This window comes from Athene noctua, chromosome 16 (assembly GCF_965140245.1).
Source record: "Athene noctua chromosome 16, bAthNoc1.hap1.1, whole genome shotgun sequence".
In the NCBI taxonomy this organism is placed as follows: domain Eukaryota; kingdom Metazoa; phylum Chordata; class Aves; order Strigiformes; family Strigidae; genus Athene; species Athene noctua.
Window position 1 is genome coordinate 3,779,862 of NC_134052.1, and position 16,446 is coordinate 3,796,307.

Consider the following 16,446-nt stretch of genomic DNA (forward strand, 5'->3'; position numbering starts at 1 on the left):
ATCACATGGTCCAGCTTTTCTCAGCAAAAGCAGGGTCTAGACAAGATGGCCCAACACCCTGTCCATAATGGTACGTCCTGCACAAAGGAACTGATCTTCTGGCTTTGCAGTGCTAGAACACCATGGATTGGGCTTGTCCAGGAGAATGCCATGTCACCAGATGACAGTTTTGCTAGAGACTGATTTATTAGGGTGTGCTTAATTTTTATGACATCTGAGTTTGGGAGGAGACTGCTTTCCAGACAGCCTTCAGGAGTGAGACTGATACAGGTTAGGGAGGTGGCTTTAATGTTACAGGCAGAAGCACAATTTGAAGACAGCATTTTGGAAGTTGTAGGGAACTGAGTTTTGCATTAGTGGGCACTGCTGTGCAGTTACCATGTTAGTACCTTTGCTAGTGAGATCAAGGAGTTAAGAGGAAGATGTAGGAAAGTGGCACTCAGGGCATTAAGGATTGCTTTTAACCAAGAAACATCTAAATTTACACCTTTCCATATCCCGCATGTTTTTGTGATGAATGAAATGCCAAGGTGTTCAGATTTGTTTTAAGTCACAACAGACAATTACATCAAGATCTGCTCTTTTTCTTACCCCATAGATAATTTTCACTCTTAGTTAGGTTATTTGCTAAATACAGTCCAAGGACTTGTAGGATCAGGACTGTGAGATGTTTTCTTTAGTGAAAAATTCTAAAATTAATTTAAAAATGAAAAACAGAGCCACAATTCATCAAAGGCATAAAAGGAAAAGATATCAAAATCCCTTTTACAGGTTTTCATGCTGGTTTGGGGTTTTGGGGGGGGGTTGCTAGTTCAGGAAAATCTTATAAAAAATGAGAACCATTTTCAGAATAGGAAGGAGCATCCACCATTCTGCATGACTAGAGGGATCTGTGTGGCCTCACATGCCTCTCTAGGGAGTACAAAGAGAATTTTTGATGAAATCTTAATCTCTACCCTGATGTGAAATCCTCTCTGGAAGTGTTTCCTGTGAAACTAGTGCTTGTTAGAACCTCTGGTTAGGAAGCAGCACTGTGTATACATCTCTTATGATACAAGCCACCACCTGACTGATTTTGGGAATGAGCCCTCCAAAGTTCTGGGAAACTTTTTGGTGGGGATTTTTACCCCCCTTTTTCTTCTGAATCTAGAAATAACCTCCCTATCTCACAAATACAGTTCATTTAATAAACCTCAGTTGGTAACTTTCTTAATCAAACTCACTGAAGTGAGGTATATATCTTCAGCTGCCAGAGTAATTTATCGTTAGCGATTCCTGGAAAGGCAGTATGGCCCAATGTGTTCTTGTATACTCCCAAATTTCAGAAAATCTGTGTCCTGCTCCAGGCCCTGACTTTTGACTTGCTCAGTGACCCTGGGCAAACAAAGTACTCATTTTAGACCTTATTTTATGTATCTGCAAAAGTGACCATGTTCTAAGCACAATAAGAGGAGGGTCTGATTTAGGCTGACAAATGCAGGGGGGAAAAAAGAGGCCCCAGAGGAGAGATGCTTTATGGCTTGAAGGCAGCTGGGGCAGAACTCCAGCAGACAAAGCTTTGAGATATTTGATTATTTTAATGTGTTTTCAAGTGATGTAAGTCTGAAAATATGGCGGGAGAATGAAAGTGAGTTCATTTATTGATGATTATAAACTGCTTGGGAAATAATTCTGCTGAGTTTATGAAACTTCCTAGACTAGTGACTTCTTCTTTCATTCACCCCATAGAATAACTTGAAATTTTTAAGTGGTGTTTGCTCTAGAGATACAAAAAATTGCTTCTGAAATTACTTTGATGTATACTGAGTTTTATCTACTTCTATTGGATTATGGAATAGTTTTTCCTGTGTTATCTATTGTCATCTTTCTGATGTACTGAGATTTGCATTAGCCTGTTTCCCAACATTTTGAGGAGGAGGTAAATAAATGCCTGTGACTCTAAGTGTGAATGCAGAATGATAACAAAAGAATATGCCTTCAGAAATGATGGATTACCGTAAGAATGTACTGTATTGCAGATATAAACCAGCCTCATAAATTTACTATCAAGAAAAGAGTCTACTGTGAAGATGTTGAGCCCTACCTCCTTTCCATAAATATTTGATTAATATGGAAATAATTTCTGGATTCGTGTCCAGAGAAAGCTAACGTTTTAATGGGAGAAAGGAGGGATGCTTGTCCTGCTGAAAGAACACATCTCACAGGGGAAAGGATTAAGGATTTGCTATGAACAGTCCTGGGTTGAAGAACAAGTCCCTCGTTATCTTGTATTGTTTTAACAAAAATATTGCTACCCTACCTGTGTATTTTTGTGGTACTAGTGTACATTGTTTGAGCAGGCTTATTTTACTGTTAATACTGCATTTGAGTCTCTGTAGTTTTTATTTTGGGGGTTGTTTTTAAGGGTCTTTCTCCTAGAGACAAAACCACAAGTTTGTACCTTTTGTTAAAAAAAGGATATCTAGAATATAGTCCCACGTGTGTATCCTATGTAAGAACACATTGATTTACAATAACTATAATACTATATTTGGGGTCTGGAGTGCTTATATTAAAGAAAATCCATCATGATGACAATGTAATAAATGTAATATGCATGTTGAGATGAAAAATATAATTCATTTTGATAAGCCTTATATATCCCATATTACTGAGTTCTTTGAGGAACATTCTCCCTGTTCTCTTTCTCTCTCTTAATATATGTCTAAAGTCTTTTCCTTATGTCTTTCCTACCTAGCATCACCCTCTCCTTGTTCATTTTCTGTCCAAAGCAAAACCCTTCAGAGCAAATCTTTGTTGAATTCCTACTACTCAGGTACTAGTGCCAGACTTTTCTTTCATTTCTAAATTTTCTTTGCTTTTGTACGTTTCCCAATATGACCTATAGACTGAATCTTCTGAGTGTGAGATATAGCTAACCTTGTTTTCATTTTTTGTAACTTTTTTTCCTATTGATCTTCTGTTGATTTCCATTGATCCGTGTCGTGTGGGTGAACGGAATTCCATCTCAAAGTATCATCAGACACTGTTCCATCGACCACGCTGTTAGGTAAGAAGACAGGTATGGCATACTGCACTTCATTGGAGAGCAAACACACTCATTGTGTCTTGAAGACAACTTGGAGAGAGTGCTGTTAAGTGGCTGGGCTCCAAAATCATAATTAATCCTGTGGTCATATGTTGTGTTAATTAGAAAGCCTTTTGTTTTACTCATGCTTCATTATTGCTATTAATTGGTCTATTTTATTTTAAAGGTAAGAACAGTTCAAAAATTAAGGTTTAGGGGTTCTATCAAGTATTCATTGTTTGTTTTTGTGAATGGAATTTGACATTTTGTGCCAAATTCTCACGTGCCGCCTTGCCTTCGGTTTAGTTTTAACTCACATAGGTGGTTGTGCCTGTGCAGCTGGCGCAGGATCATAGAATGGTTTGGGTTGGAAGAGACCTTAAAGATCATCCAGTTTCACCCCCCACCCCTGCCATGGGCAGGGACACCTTCCACTAGCCCAGGTTGCCCAAAGCCCCGTCCAGCCTGGCCTTGAACCCTTCCAGGGAGGGGGCAGCCACAGCTTCCCTGGGCAACCTGTGCTAGTGTCACCATCCTCATGGTAAAAAACTTCTTCTTTATATCTAGTCTGAATCTACACCTTTTAGTTTAAAACCATTACCCCTTGTCCTGTGAGTGAGGCTCAGCTCCAAACTGTCTCAAGACTTGCAAATTTAAGTGAGGATTTGTGTGTCCTAAGCAGGTGGGAGCCTACAGTTTTGGACTCAATTGCAAGTGTAAAGGTTATTTGGAGAAATTAGAGGCTGGGTTTGGGCAGGTGGCCCCACTTCATTCTGTGTATGCTGAGAGTTAAATGCTAAATATTCAAGCAGTCTGGTGTAGATTTGAGAGGAAAACAGAAAGGCAGGTTCTGAGAGGCAGAGGCTGTTCGATGACTGCTGGTAACTTTAGAGGGAGGTGTTCGTGTTCAGCATCTCTGCAAATTAACTTTTCTTGTTCGGATGATAAATAAAGCATCCAGTGTGCAGCTCTTAGCTTTTGGATTTTTAAAAATAATACATTTTTACAGGAAGTTAACAGAGACAGCAAAATCGGCAGAAACTGTTAGCTGATAAAAGAAGTTATCCAGAAACTTACTGGAGGTGTTCCCTTGAAAGTGAGTAATAACAGCCTACAACTTCAGGCTCTCCCTGGAGGATGCTGCCTGCGTGTGGAATTTGAAGAAGGCAATTCCTCCACTATGAATCAGAAAGATGATGTGTGGTTGATCAGAATCTAACCAGTGGTATTTATCAGACCTGTCATTTTGGATTACCTGCAGTAAATGTTCACTTCCAGGCACAGGAATCTACCATGGCTGCTTTAAACATTACTCTGAGCATGTTGAATGCCCACAGTTAGACCAGGAAGAAATTACAACTGATCACTTAAGTGCCTTGGCTTACAGACTAACAACCAGGGCACAGAGGCTTGGAGGGGCTGCCAGAATACACATATTTATCCTGCTATCTTTTTTAACAAGGTCGGGAAGGAAAGGAGTCCTTTTTCCAGAAGGTTTGTTCTTGTTTCCGAGAGACTTGGTATTGTCGATAGAAAAGTCTAAAAGTAGATTTACTTCTGGCTGTAGTTTAGAAACAGGGCCCAGACCTGTAGTTTACTGGAAGATGTCACACTCCTCTTAGTCTGGTACTGAGCATCTGTGAAAACTGCACCCTCATTTAAGGGAGCTGTTTTCCCACCTCTGTCGTGATAGTGACAATTACAGTGTGAACTGCACCCTTCGCAAGCTCAAGGAGCAATAAGCAGATTGAATCCGTACTTCTCATGGGAAAGCAAAAGCCAAAAAAGCCCCCCAAACTTTCAAAATCCCAGATTTTAGAGAGGAAAAAGAGGAAATAGGAATTAAACCGGTCTTGTGCTTGTGTATTCAAAACTCTTTCAAACTTACTGAGCGCTATTTAAGTACAGAGTACTTTTAAAACACGCATCAGTTCCATCTTTATTTAACAGCCACAGGTGCTGTGAAGCCCTTGGCATTGAAGAAATTTCTATCTTGTGAGTTGAAGACAAATTAAAACCTTGACATTCTGGCTTGTCGGACAGATTCACCAGACGTTGGATGTTTCTGTATGAGCAAAATAAGTCTAATTTTTGACTCTTATTAATATTAATTTCTGGGAAATAAAAGGAGATCTTTTAAAGGGCATCAGTCATCCCAATACCAATATCTGTCTTTGGGCACTACCTGCAGTTCAGTGCTATTTGTTCCCATCTGTTACACCTTCTGCTAATAAATGTTGTGTATCTGCAATAGTGGATGGCTCCTTAGGCTTGGCTGTGATTTGATTGCTGATAGTAAGATATAGGGGATTTTGGTTTTGCCTCTACCCTATCCCATGCTTGCTTAATACTGGTTTGTGTAGTGCATGTTTTTAGCTCCTTAATTTTCTCTTCCAGTTGTAGACAACTCAATTTAAATGTTTTGTGCGAGTATCTTCACTAGAGAAGTAAATATGTAATACTAACAAATAAAGGAGGTAGTTTTCCCTATTTTTATACTTCAGTAGGCCCATGTTGTACCAGTACTGCAAAACCTGAAGAGGGGTATTACAACCTTATAGGTTGGTTTTGGAGAAAATGTGCATGGCCAGTAGCTCTCAAGGCTGTTCAGCAGGGGCCATCAGGGCAGTCTCTTCAGGGGAGCCAGTGTGTCCTTCCCTTACAGCCATTAATATCTCCTGGCAATACATAAGGACCTTTACCCTTGTTCTCATTTCAGCTGCTCAAGAGGATCCTAACAAGAGTTGCTGCTCTTCAGAGAGGATGAGGACTGTAGTGCCTTTTAGTTACTTACAGATGTGCAGAACAAGCAGAGAAAGATCTCTGTCATGAAATCTCACACAAAAACTGCCTTGTGCTTAGAAAGAAATAGAAATTTAACCTGAATTTCACGCTTCTGCAGTTGGATGGGGTTTTGCCTATGCCTAATCTGCTGTGGGTACATCCACAATCTAATGTTTGAAGAACTAAAAAAGTACTAAGATGATGTTGCTGCATTAGCAAATCTTACCATTACTGGCTTTTTAAATTGTGAGATGAGTTATTTTTATGCAATGAAAACTTGAAAAATTAGTGACTTGATCTGTTCAATTGTATCTGTAGCCTTCCAGGTCATGTCAGCCTCTAAGGAGCTGTGGGAGAGGCTTTGACACCAGTTTGCTGTGCTAATGTTGGCCTTCAGCAGAGTGAACAACAGAGGTGCATACCCTTGTAGGCTCTTGAACTGAATTTCTCTTGCACTTCTTTCTGCCTGCAGATGATCGAGTGGCTTGGAAAGCTCCAGTATTTAGTGACTTCTAGTTTTGTGTGCTGTTTTGAAGTTACCAACAGTTTTTCAGCTGTAAGTAAGGAATTGCTCTGTAAGGCAGGTAAATCTGTGACAGCCTTTTTCACCAAGGAGGCAAAGAAAGATTTGATTTGGTGAAGTCCATGCATTCAAAGAGCTGCACTGTTATATGCATGTACCCAATAGTCTCAGGTCTTAGCCCAGCTCACCAACGCATCTTCCTTACATCTCGTAAGGGAATTTTCTTCTATGCTGATGAAAACAAATGTATGCAACAGTTTTTATAAGATTAGAATACACTTGTGCAAGGTATTTACCAAGCAATTCTTAAAAATCTCTTCACAATCTAGTGAAAATTGCTTTCTCCAGTGTGGTTTTTTTTTTCTTTTTTAATGCACATGTGGCTTCTTCATAGCCTTTGAAATGAAAGATGCATCCTCCACTCTCTGTCAAACCTGATGTCAAAAGGCTTTTTGTTAAAGGAACGTGCCTTTTTATGGCTCAGGTGATATCATTAGACAAATGATGGTTTGACTTTGGTTTGCCATACCACTTTTTATATTGTATATAGCATATTATAACTGGATATTTATAATATAATAAAGCTTTGATGCACATAAAAAAGTAAGTTAATTTCACCAGCTCGCACCATATCCCTAGTGTAAGGGGAAGAGATATTAGCCATGCTGTAGTCATCCTTGGAAGATGTCAAATAATTGACAACCCTTACTCTAGTGTAGAGAGATTGGATATGTGTGTAATTAAATCCATCACAAACACCACTCAAAATATAATTTATTTTGTGCAAAGGATGCCTTATCATCTTACACACTTGCCAAGGCTAAGAGAATAAAAATATAAGCAGAGATGATAGGCCTGTCATTTCAGACACAGAAGGAATTTGTGGATATTAAAGCAAACATTTTGAAAGAAGCTTCTCATACACAACATGACACATCGGTGCTGCATTGCTTTTAGTTGTTTGAGGCATAGTCTGGTTTTCTGGTCAGAAGACAACATCATACTCTGTGTCCAGATATCTATCTCTCAGGCTAACAAAACTGTATGAAACAAGATGACATCTATAAAAGGATCTAAAGACTCAATCCCCCAAAGCTGCTCTGGATGAGCAGGTCCCCTCCCACCAGGCTTACTGGGACATTGCACAGGGGTCTGATCATACAGAGCCACTTCCAGGCTGGGAATCTAATTTCTCAGCTGCTCTTCATCTTATCTGTGACATCTGTGGAGGATTTTATCAGTTTTCTGTGGAGGGAGACATACTTATTTTACTTGTCTGGGTAGCAAAAAAGATATATAATACAAGGTGGTGTAGCAGCAGGCAGACAATAATATCTCACCCTCTGGGTTAGGGGAAAGATGTCTCCTAGCTGGCCTCTGCTTCAACTTTCTCTGCATACTGGACTCTATATAATATATATAAACATAATAGTTTCCCTTGACAGAATCAGACCTCAGAGTTTACTTTAGCAAGTTCATGTTTTTTTCTCCAGCAAAGAAGAGAGGCACAAGAAGCACCATTTCATAAGCAGGGAGAGTTTGTGAATATTAAAAGTGGCATCAACATCATTAAATTTGATTATCTGCAGTTACACCCTAAACAGATATGCTGAGATGTCTGAAGAGTTTCCCAATCAGGACAGTCATGTGAGAGCCAATGAATCATTGATTTAACATCTCACACAAAATTTCAGAGTATTCTGTGAATTCTGAGGCTGATAATGAAAGTGCCAGCTTCCAGAAATCAAAATATCTGCATTGGCAACAGACATCTTAGTGTGGGGAGCAAGTGTATTGCACTAAAAGAAGTTAACAAACAAGATTACAACATATTTTGCTATTGCAGCTGCTAATATTAGAAATGATCCTCTTACAAACAGCATGTTTCCAGCAACATGCAGAATACCTGTTTTATTTACAGCTCCACAGAGAGAACTGTGGAAAATTGGAAATGGTTCGAGGAAGAAACTGGAGCCCTGAACAGCCCGCCCTAATGAGACTTCAGAAGCTCTCAATTGATTTACTTTATCAAAGAGAAACTGAAGAAGTGATTTGATCAGTGCCTGCATGGGTCAAGATTTCAAATGCTCAGAGGGCTCTTTAATCTCACAGAATGTATAATAAGATTCAGTGCCTGCAAGTCAAAGCTAAGCAAAGTCAAATTGCAATTAAGAAATGTTTAGACAGCAAGGGTAATTAACCATTGCCACAATTTTTGGGGTCAGAATAGAATCACCATCTCTTGAAATGTTTTCATTTGGATTATTTCTTGGAACTGTATTCCATCTGTGGTGTGCAGTGAAATATGATGGTATGTGTTCCTATCAACAAAATGAGGACATATGACTAGCAATAAGATGTGCATGCAAAATATAATCCAAAAAAACCTGCTGCACGATTCTGTATGTTTAGTAGTTTCTGAGTATTAGAGTGAATAATTTCAAGCATCTTTTCAAAAAAATCTATTTTCTTGATTTGCTGTTCTCACTGAAAACTCATAAAAGGCACACATGCTTTAGAGGCCCTGCTGAAACTTTAGTGAAAGTCTTGGCCAATTTGTCCTACGAACTCATCCTCATTAGCAAGGGAATGGGGCATGTTTAAGAGAAGGGAACAGAGAGAAGGGACTGGGAAAGATTGCTGTGACTTGCCTTTAGTGCAACAATTAAAGCAGAAGTCTGACTTTGCTGAGGGACTGGTATTTTTGTTGTCCTTTACAGTAGTAACGGTGCCAAAAGGAATGAGATGTGGTTTATAGCTGCAACCTGCAGGAAAAGCAAGGTCTGTTTGCAAGCCCTCCAAAGACTCTTTTAGTTGATTGTCCTAGTGAGAGATCAGTTTGCTGCCTACCTCCCTTCCAACCTGCATTTTGAATTGTTCACAAAATTGCTGCAAACAGCACATCTTGAGAGAAGGTGTCGTGCCTTGCGTGAGCGCCTCATTAACCATGCTTAGGTTCATGGTCATGGTGTGATTAGACAGAGAAGGAACAATATGTTTCTTGCATCAGGCTTTATTAGCAGAACTTAAGAATGCTAGGTTCGCCTCATATGTAGCAATTTGTCTCCATAAAAGCCCCTCCACTCTTCCCTTGGCTCAGATAAAATGCTGGTGGGAATAACCAACAGCTGTCCTGAGCCAGTGCAATTGTTAGGCTTGGGTTTTCTTTCAGGTAGTGCAGAGGCCATTCAAATGTGTTTGTCACGGATGTCCAGAGGAGGTGATCTTGTGCCTAGTTTCAGTTCTGTATGTCATAGGGTTGAGAGTAGGATGACCCAGATAGTGTGACACTTTTTTTTTAAGTAGAAACACTTGGCTAGGTGAGAGGCACGCAAAATGGTGTGGTGCCACGGACCATGCTGCTAAAGCTACTACCACAGTCTGTGAGTTTTGTACCATTTTTTATCTGTCTGACCAGAGACCAGGAGCACAGATGTCACTATAAACTCAAAGGCCAGAGTCAGATCCCTCTTTGCTGCTGAGCACCTTCAGTTTCCTGAGTTGGATGCCTACTCTGAGGGAAGTTACACTGGAAAGGAGGGGGCATGGCTTTCTGGCTTTCACCTCGCCCCATGATACTTCTTTCTGTGAAGAGAGCCAAGCACACCAGAATTAAAGGATCTGATGAAGAGAGACATTAATAATTGCCTGCAAAGGAGCTGACTGATCTGAGCTACATTTTACAAGTAGCCTATGCTCTGCATGTGCCCTTACTGTATTAGCACTAGAACCACACATTAGTTTTAAGACTCCCTCTTGAATAGGGATATCGTAATGTTTTTTAATTGGGGCTGATAAAAATGTGGCATTACTTGCAGGTTCCTCAGAGAAGCCAATTGTGAAATTGGGTTTGTATTAAACCTAATGATGGAAAATTAAGCATAGTACGTCTGTCGGAAATGGTCCGCGATAAAAATCTTCTCCTCTCCATTACAGGAGGTTAATAGGGAATAGGCAAGGAAAGATGCACTGGGAAAGCGAATCCAACTAGGGGAATTAATAAGCCTTGAAATTCCCTCTGTTCAGAGTTCTCACACTGTCATTAGTCGGAGCATTAGGGATGATTATACAAATGCTTTGGATGTTACTCTTCCTTAAATCCCAAATTTATTCACATTTTGTATGTGAGGGTTGCTTCGCTAGAGCCATAGCTCTGTAAATCTTTGGGTGTCCTGGGAGTGTGACTGTATTTATGAGAACCTGGGATTCAGAAATCCTTAAATTCAGTAGCCTAATCTTCAGAGCAGATGATCGCTTTGTACTAATTTGTTTCAGAAGAAGCATGATGTGTTCAGCATCTCTGATAAATCAGCCATCAGACTTCTTTATCTCACAATGGAGATCAACTTGCCCTGCAGCAGTGTCCACTGCTGGCATTCCTTTCTCCTTCATAGTCCTGCAGCATCAAAACAGAGCATATGCCTGTCTTGATATCTTCCCCCTAATATAACAGTAAACCAGCTAAAGCATTGTTTGTTGTGTTTTGTCATGTTGTTTTGCCAGCTGCTGAGAAGGCATCTCTCTGCTCCTACCCACCTTTGCAATGAGGGACACAGCAGAGATCCTGACTGCTTCTGATCAAAACTCCAGGGCGATTTCTCAAGGATAGCAATGTTTAGAGTAGCATTTCAGACATATGTCTGCCTCACAAAAATCACCCTGAAATTGCAATTTGATTTATTTATTCTTTATCCATTCAGAAATGTGACTGTAGTATTGCTGACAAGGGGTAGTGTTTAGGCGCTTTGTCAGTAAGCTTTCTGTAAGAAACAAACCTTGTCTATGCAATCTTAAAGGGTTTTTTATGAACAATCTGAGGGAGATACATTTTCTGTTTACTAATATTTTGGGTTTGGATAAGACCGGAAAGAATTGATGCAGAATGTTAAGGCCTGTATGCGCGAAAGAACCCAAGCGTCTCATATGCCTGTAATCAAGGAAAAACCAGTGGTTTATTTGGACAACTATTTAAATTGTGTCAACTCTGGCAGATAAGAAACTGAATTTTTTATTTAATCTTAGTTTCTGTTGTTAAAAATAAATATTGAATAGACAGTCAATTGTTTGGTTATTTCTTTTCTATTAGTTCACCAGAAATATTTTGTTGTGTATATAAGAATTTTGCTGGGGAGGTAAGAGGTTACAATTCCATCTGCATAGTGATAGAGAATTTTTTTAATCCATTTTTTTCAAAAAGAAAAGTTACATATCTGAAATTTAAATTTCTGCATGCATGATAACTATATGCTGGTTTGTTTATTATTTCTGATAATATTAGATCTTTGTAATTGACATATAAATTTTAGACCTGAGCTAGCAGAAAAGTTTAATTTCCCTCTAACATCCTCTGTGACTTATTTGAAATGCTAATAATTTGTTTGCTATTAACTTGGTCCCCTTTCAGTTATCTCTTACTGTACACCCCAAATCCCTCTTCAGTATCACGCTCATCTGTATGTATCTTTCAGTCGTGTTTGCAGGTTTGTGAAGAAAGGTATGTAATTCAGTTGGAGTTGCTATGCAGAGCTCACCCTTACAAAATGTGCTACTTCGCTCTATGTGCTGTATCCTCATTAGCCTGATTGGCTATTTACTCTGTTCCTATCTCTTTGCGTTTGTCTCCTTGACACAAAAAATATTCAATGTGGTCCTTCTAGGCAGCTGTAGGCAAGGGTGGGTTTCCTACTTATTTCATTACTTTCTTTTGCCTGCACCAACCTGTGGGGTGGTGGAGAAACGATTAACCAAACAAAGCAGGAATGAGACTGGAAATACCAGATAGGTGAAAGCTTGTTTTGCCTCCCTGTCTTTAAAACAGACAGTAGCCATGGAGAGATGACCCAGCCAACCCTGACTATCCAGACCCACCCGTACCGGAGCTGCGAGCCGGTGGAAATGTCCTACCCCCGGGGGCAGTTCCAGCCAGCCATCCGAGTGGCCGACCTGCTGCAGCACATCACCCAGATGAAGCGAGGACAGGGCTATGGATTTAAAGAGGAGTATGAGGTGAGAGGAACCTTCACTCACATGAATGAGTACAGAAGTTACACTTGCAAAGAATTTGTGCTTGGGAGGGGAGGATAACTGTTTTTAAGAGCTTTTCCTTAATTCCCTTAGCCTCTTAATCCTTTCTCCATCTTATTTCTGTTTCTGAGGGTAGGATTTTAGAGCCCTAGCAATCTTTGGTGGCCCTCTAGTCCAAAGAAAAGGTGTTTACTACAGCAGTAAGGTAATGACATTGTGCTCATCTGTTAGCATGTGCCCTCTCTCCCATGAAGAGCAGACAATAAATATTTAACAGGTGCTGAACTCAATGAAGGACTTGCAGTCCTATAGTCCCTTACTTATTGATGTCCTTTTGTTGACAATAGTGCAAGCCAAGCTTTAAGGAAAGGAAGGGTTTTAGTTGAGCTTTTTGGGAGGTCCAGAGCCTCTGTAACAATTGATCAAATTAAATCACAATTTAATGACCTGAATGCAGAATTACAAAGGCAAAGATCTTGTGTACCTTAAATAAAGGTGGAGTTTTCCAGTATGCTCAAACCTCTGTCTCAGAATATGTGCGACTGATTTACTCTTCCAACTCCATGGGAGGAGAGAAGCAAAGACTAAGCTCAAAAATGAAAGCGGCCCTCTTCCCCCCCATGCTGGAATGGCAAGGAATGTAATCCAAATGACAAGAAGAAACATGACATCGGGGAGGAGTTAGAAGGGGAACATACATTTAGAGCAGAGAGAACAGAAGAGGGAAGTAGCATCAAACATATGTGAGACTTTGCTCTAGCAAGTGATAATTATAATGAATGTAGTAAGCTTGTGGGAAGGCAATAAGCAATTAATATGCATAGTGGCATTAAAACTACTTAAAAATAACATAACAGCTGTGAAAAATAAGTTACTTAATGAAAACAGCTCACTTTTCCACCCTGCAAGTAAGAGTCCATGGGGTTTGTATCATTGATTCTGGATTTTGCTGTAATTGAGAGGCAATCTTTTCCTGGTTGTCACCAGGGAGTATTTTTTTAATCAGATGGCATCAAAGACTGTCATAATAAATGTTTCTGGTAACTGTATGTTAACCAGGTCTAGTCACTCATGCCCCACAATCAAGCACGCTAATTAAACTATCAATATAAAGAGCTCTGTTTAATATTGAAAAAGGGTAATAATTCTCTTAGGAGATTTGCTTAGCTCCCCCTTGGCCTCCATTTCCATGAATAGTACCCAGATCTACATTCAGCTCAATTACAGTTGCCCTGAGACCTAGTTCGTGATGTTCAAGAAGAAAACAGGTGCTGGCATATATGTAATTTTCTGGCACTGGCATTGGCAATTATCAAAATAGCACATTAGCATGAAAAATGTCAATGCAACTTTCAGCTCCACAAGTTCTGCCTTTCCCAGAAAGTGCTATCTACATATGTATATAATGATGATGACATTATATAGATTTGCATAATTCCTTTCTTCACAAGAAATAGCCTGGAGAATGCCACAAGCTCTCGAATCACATGCGCTGTCCTACCCTTCAATCAGAGGTAATTGCCTGAAGGAGCAGTCATTTTCAGTGGTGAAATTTGGATTTTAGAGCATGGGACACAGGCAGCACTTCAGTTCCAGATAGCTTTCAGCCACCACCAGCAATACCACAAATTCAGGGAGGATGTCAAGGAGTGTTATAACTCCCGGGAAGTGGGAGGTTTAAGTTGGCTGAGATTGGTGTCTCAGGCTGGAATCTAGAGGAACACAAAGCTGCAAAACCGGCTTTGCAAAACGTTTTGCAGGATGGTTGATAAGATCTTAGAAGGGAATTTGATGTCTCTTTTAAAATGTGTTTTCATACACTAATATCAGTGTCACCTCCAAATATGTTTTTTCTTCTAAGGAGCTGATTTTCTACTTACTTTGCAAATTGATAGCATAAATTACAGCCTATTTAGTGACATGTTACCAAATAATTTTACTCTCATGAAAAATCGCTTTGAACAGAGTGTATCAGTCACACATGACAATCTCTCTTCTCTGTACAGACTCATCTTCACTGAATAACCTGGAAATGACATGCGATATTTGTTTAAAGTATACCTTCACCTACAGACCATTAGAGCACAGGCAGCATGTTTTACCAAGGGCATCTACAAAAATATTTCAGTAACTCCACACTGAGATGAAAAGTAGGATGTGATTGTGTAAGTGGTGTCACTGCTGGTGTGAAATGGATGATAACTCTGTGTGTGTGTGAACGTGGGAATCTGTCAGCACTTGCCGTGTGTGTTATTTGCGTCTGCCTGCTGCACCTGAGGCCAAAGTGTGACTTGGGCCTTTTTGACTGCTGCTTCTGTATAGTAATAAAACATGTAGACCACAAGAGAAGACTGTATCACTGGCACTGGGTGTAGATAGCACTATCTGGGATTAGGCGTAGCTGTAAACATGTAAACAGAACATGTTTAAGTGTCACCTGTCCCTTTTTCAGAACGTATCAGCCCCAATTTGTTGTGCAAGACTAGTCCCACAGACTTAACTGCAAACACCAATTACTGGCTGCGGAGATAATAAGCTTAAGTATAGAAACTCATTTTCCGTGATGATTTAGGATGTCACTAAAGCACATTTGCCTGCTGCATTAGTGAGACCATTTAGTTATTTTGGATTTTGTGGCTCCTTCCTCAAGCATCGTAGTGTTGAGACTCCAGCTTACTGATGTGATCTATGGATTTTAACACTTTTGTTTCTGTCTGGCTACACATCTTCTATCTGGTCAAAGAATAGATCCTGTGGTTCAGTCTGTGATGTGACATTGCAAGGTTTGGCAGCAGGGTGTTACTGTAGATGCTGTCCATGGACAATTTTGGTTTAAGGGAACTGAACTGGCTGAAATATTTCTTCCCAGGTTGGTTTTTTTTTTTTGCTAAAGCAGTTTTTGACCCTGGGTTACAACAGAGTTGCGGAAACAGTTTTGCCATCACTGTTGAGAAGATAGTGACTGCAGGGAGAGGGCCAGGACTCTGTGTCACACTTTGAGATGAGCAGCAAGGCTTTTAATTGATGTTGTTGCCTTTGGCAGCAATACTGCAGCATTGGGGTAGATCAGTGCAGATGAATGATTCAAGTTTTCGTATTTAAATTAAAAACAAACAGTGAACTAACTAAATGCATCCATTGGAAATTTAAATTGGCTTGCAATAAGCCTCAATTTAATGTGAACAATTTAGTTATGTTTGGGCTGTGGTGCTTAGAAAGCTTGATTGAGATGAAGCTGACTTTTAGAGATCTATCCTTGTAATTTCAGATAAAAATTAGAACAATTGAGTTTAAAAAGCATCATTGTAACATAAATGCCACTACTGGAAAGATATTTCAGTGTAAATTTTACAGAACTTCTCTAAAAGAAGAAAAGTAAGAAAAACCTAAAAATAAAGTCTGGATTTCTGAACACTGAAATTTTGCTGTTAACAAATCGAAGAAAGAAGGGGAAGTGTTTCCTGTGAAATGCGGATCAAATACCATTGCCTGAGTGATCTGTCCTGATTTACCATTTCTGATAATGCAGAGAGAAACAGAAATATTAACCCTTCTTGCTATTATAGAGATACTTACTGTACAAACAAAAACTGAAGGAAGAAAGCATTAGGTATGCTCCTCTTTTTCTGGACGCAACCAAATTATAACTGATATTTTTTCCTTTATATTTCTAATGTGGTTTCAGTTTTTGGTGGTGCATTTTTAGTGATCTCACAAGAAAAATATTTGTGCTGTACCACCCGTGTACATGCAGTTAATTATCTCCAATTAATTCATCTGGTGTCTATAAAAGTAGGAGTATAAGGTACACCTGTGCAAAGGTAGTTTATGTTCCTCAACCAGCCAGAGCTGTGCTTCCTCTCTTCAGAGATGGATAGTTCTGTGAAAAGCAGAGATTTCTTTGGTATTGAATGAGATGAAAAATCCTGGACTCTTAAATCTTTGGAGGCTATATCAGGCAAATATAAAAACATCCATTTCAATAGAGAATTTCATCTTCAAATCGCATGAAAGGATAGGGTTTGTTGAAAAGGGATTTATTGGACCT

The 16,446-nt window shown here is 39.6% G+C and overlaps 1 protein-coding gene across 1 annotated transcript in view; it reads left to right on the plus strand.

The window, feature by feature from the left end:
- The window catches only part of PTPRT (protein tyrosine phosphatase receptor type T), a 457,248-nt gene that overhangs the window by 404,667 nt on the left and 36,135 nt on the right, over positions 1–16,446 (plus strand). The window contains exon 17 of the mRNA XM_074920627.1: positions 12,193–12,380. Within this exon, the coding sequence (XP_074776728.1) occupies positions 12,193–12,380 (188 nt within the window). The remainder of the gene's footprint in view (positions 1–12,192; positions 12,381–16,446) is intronic.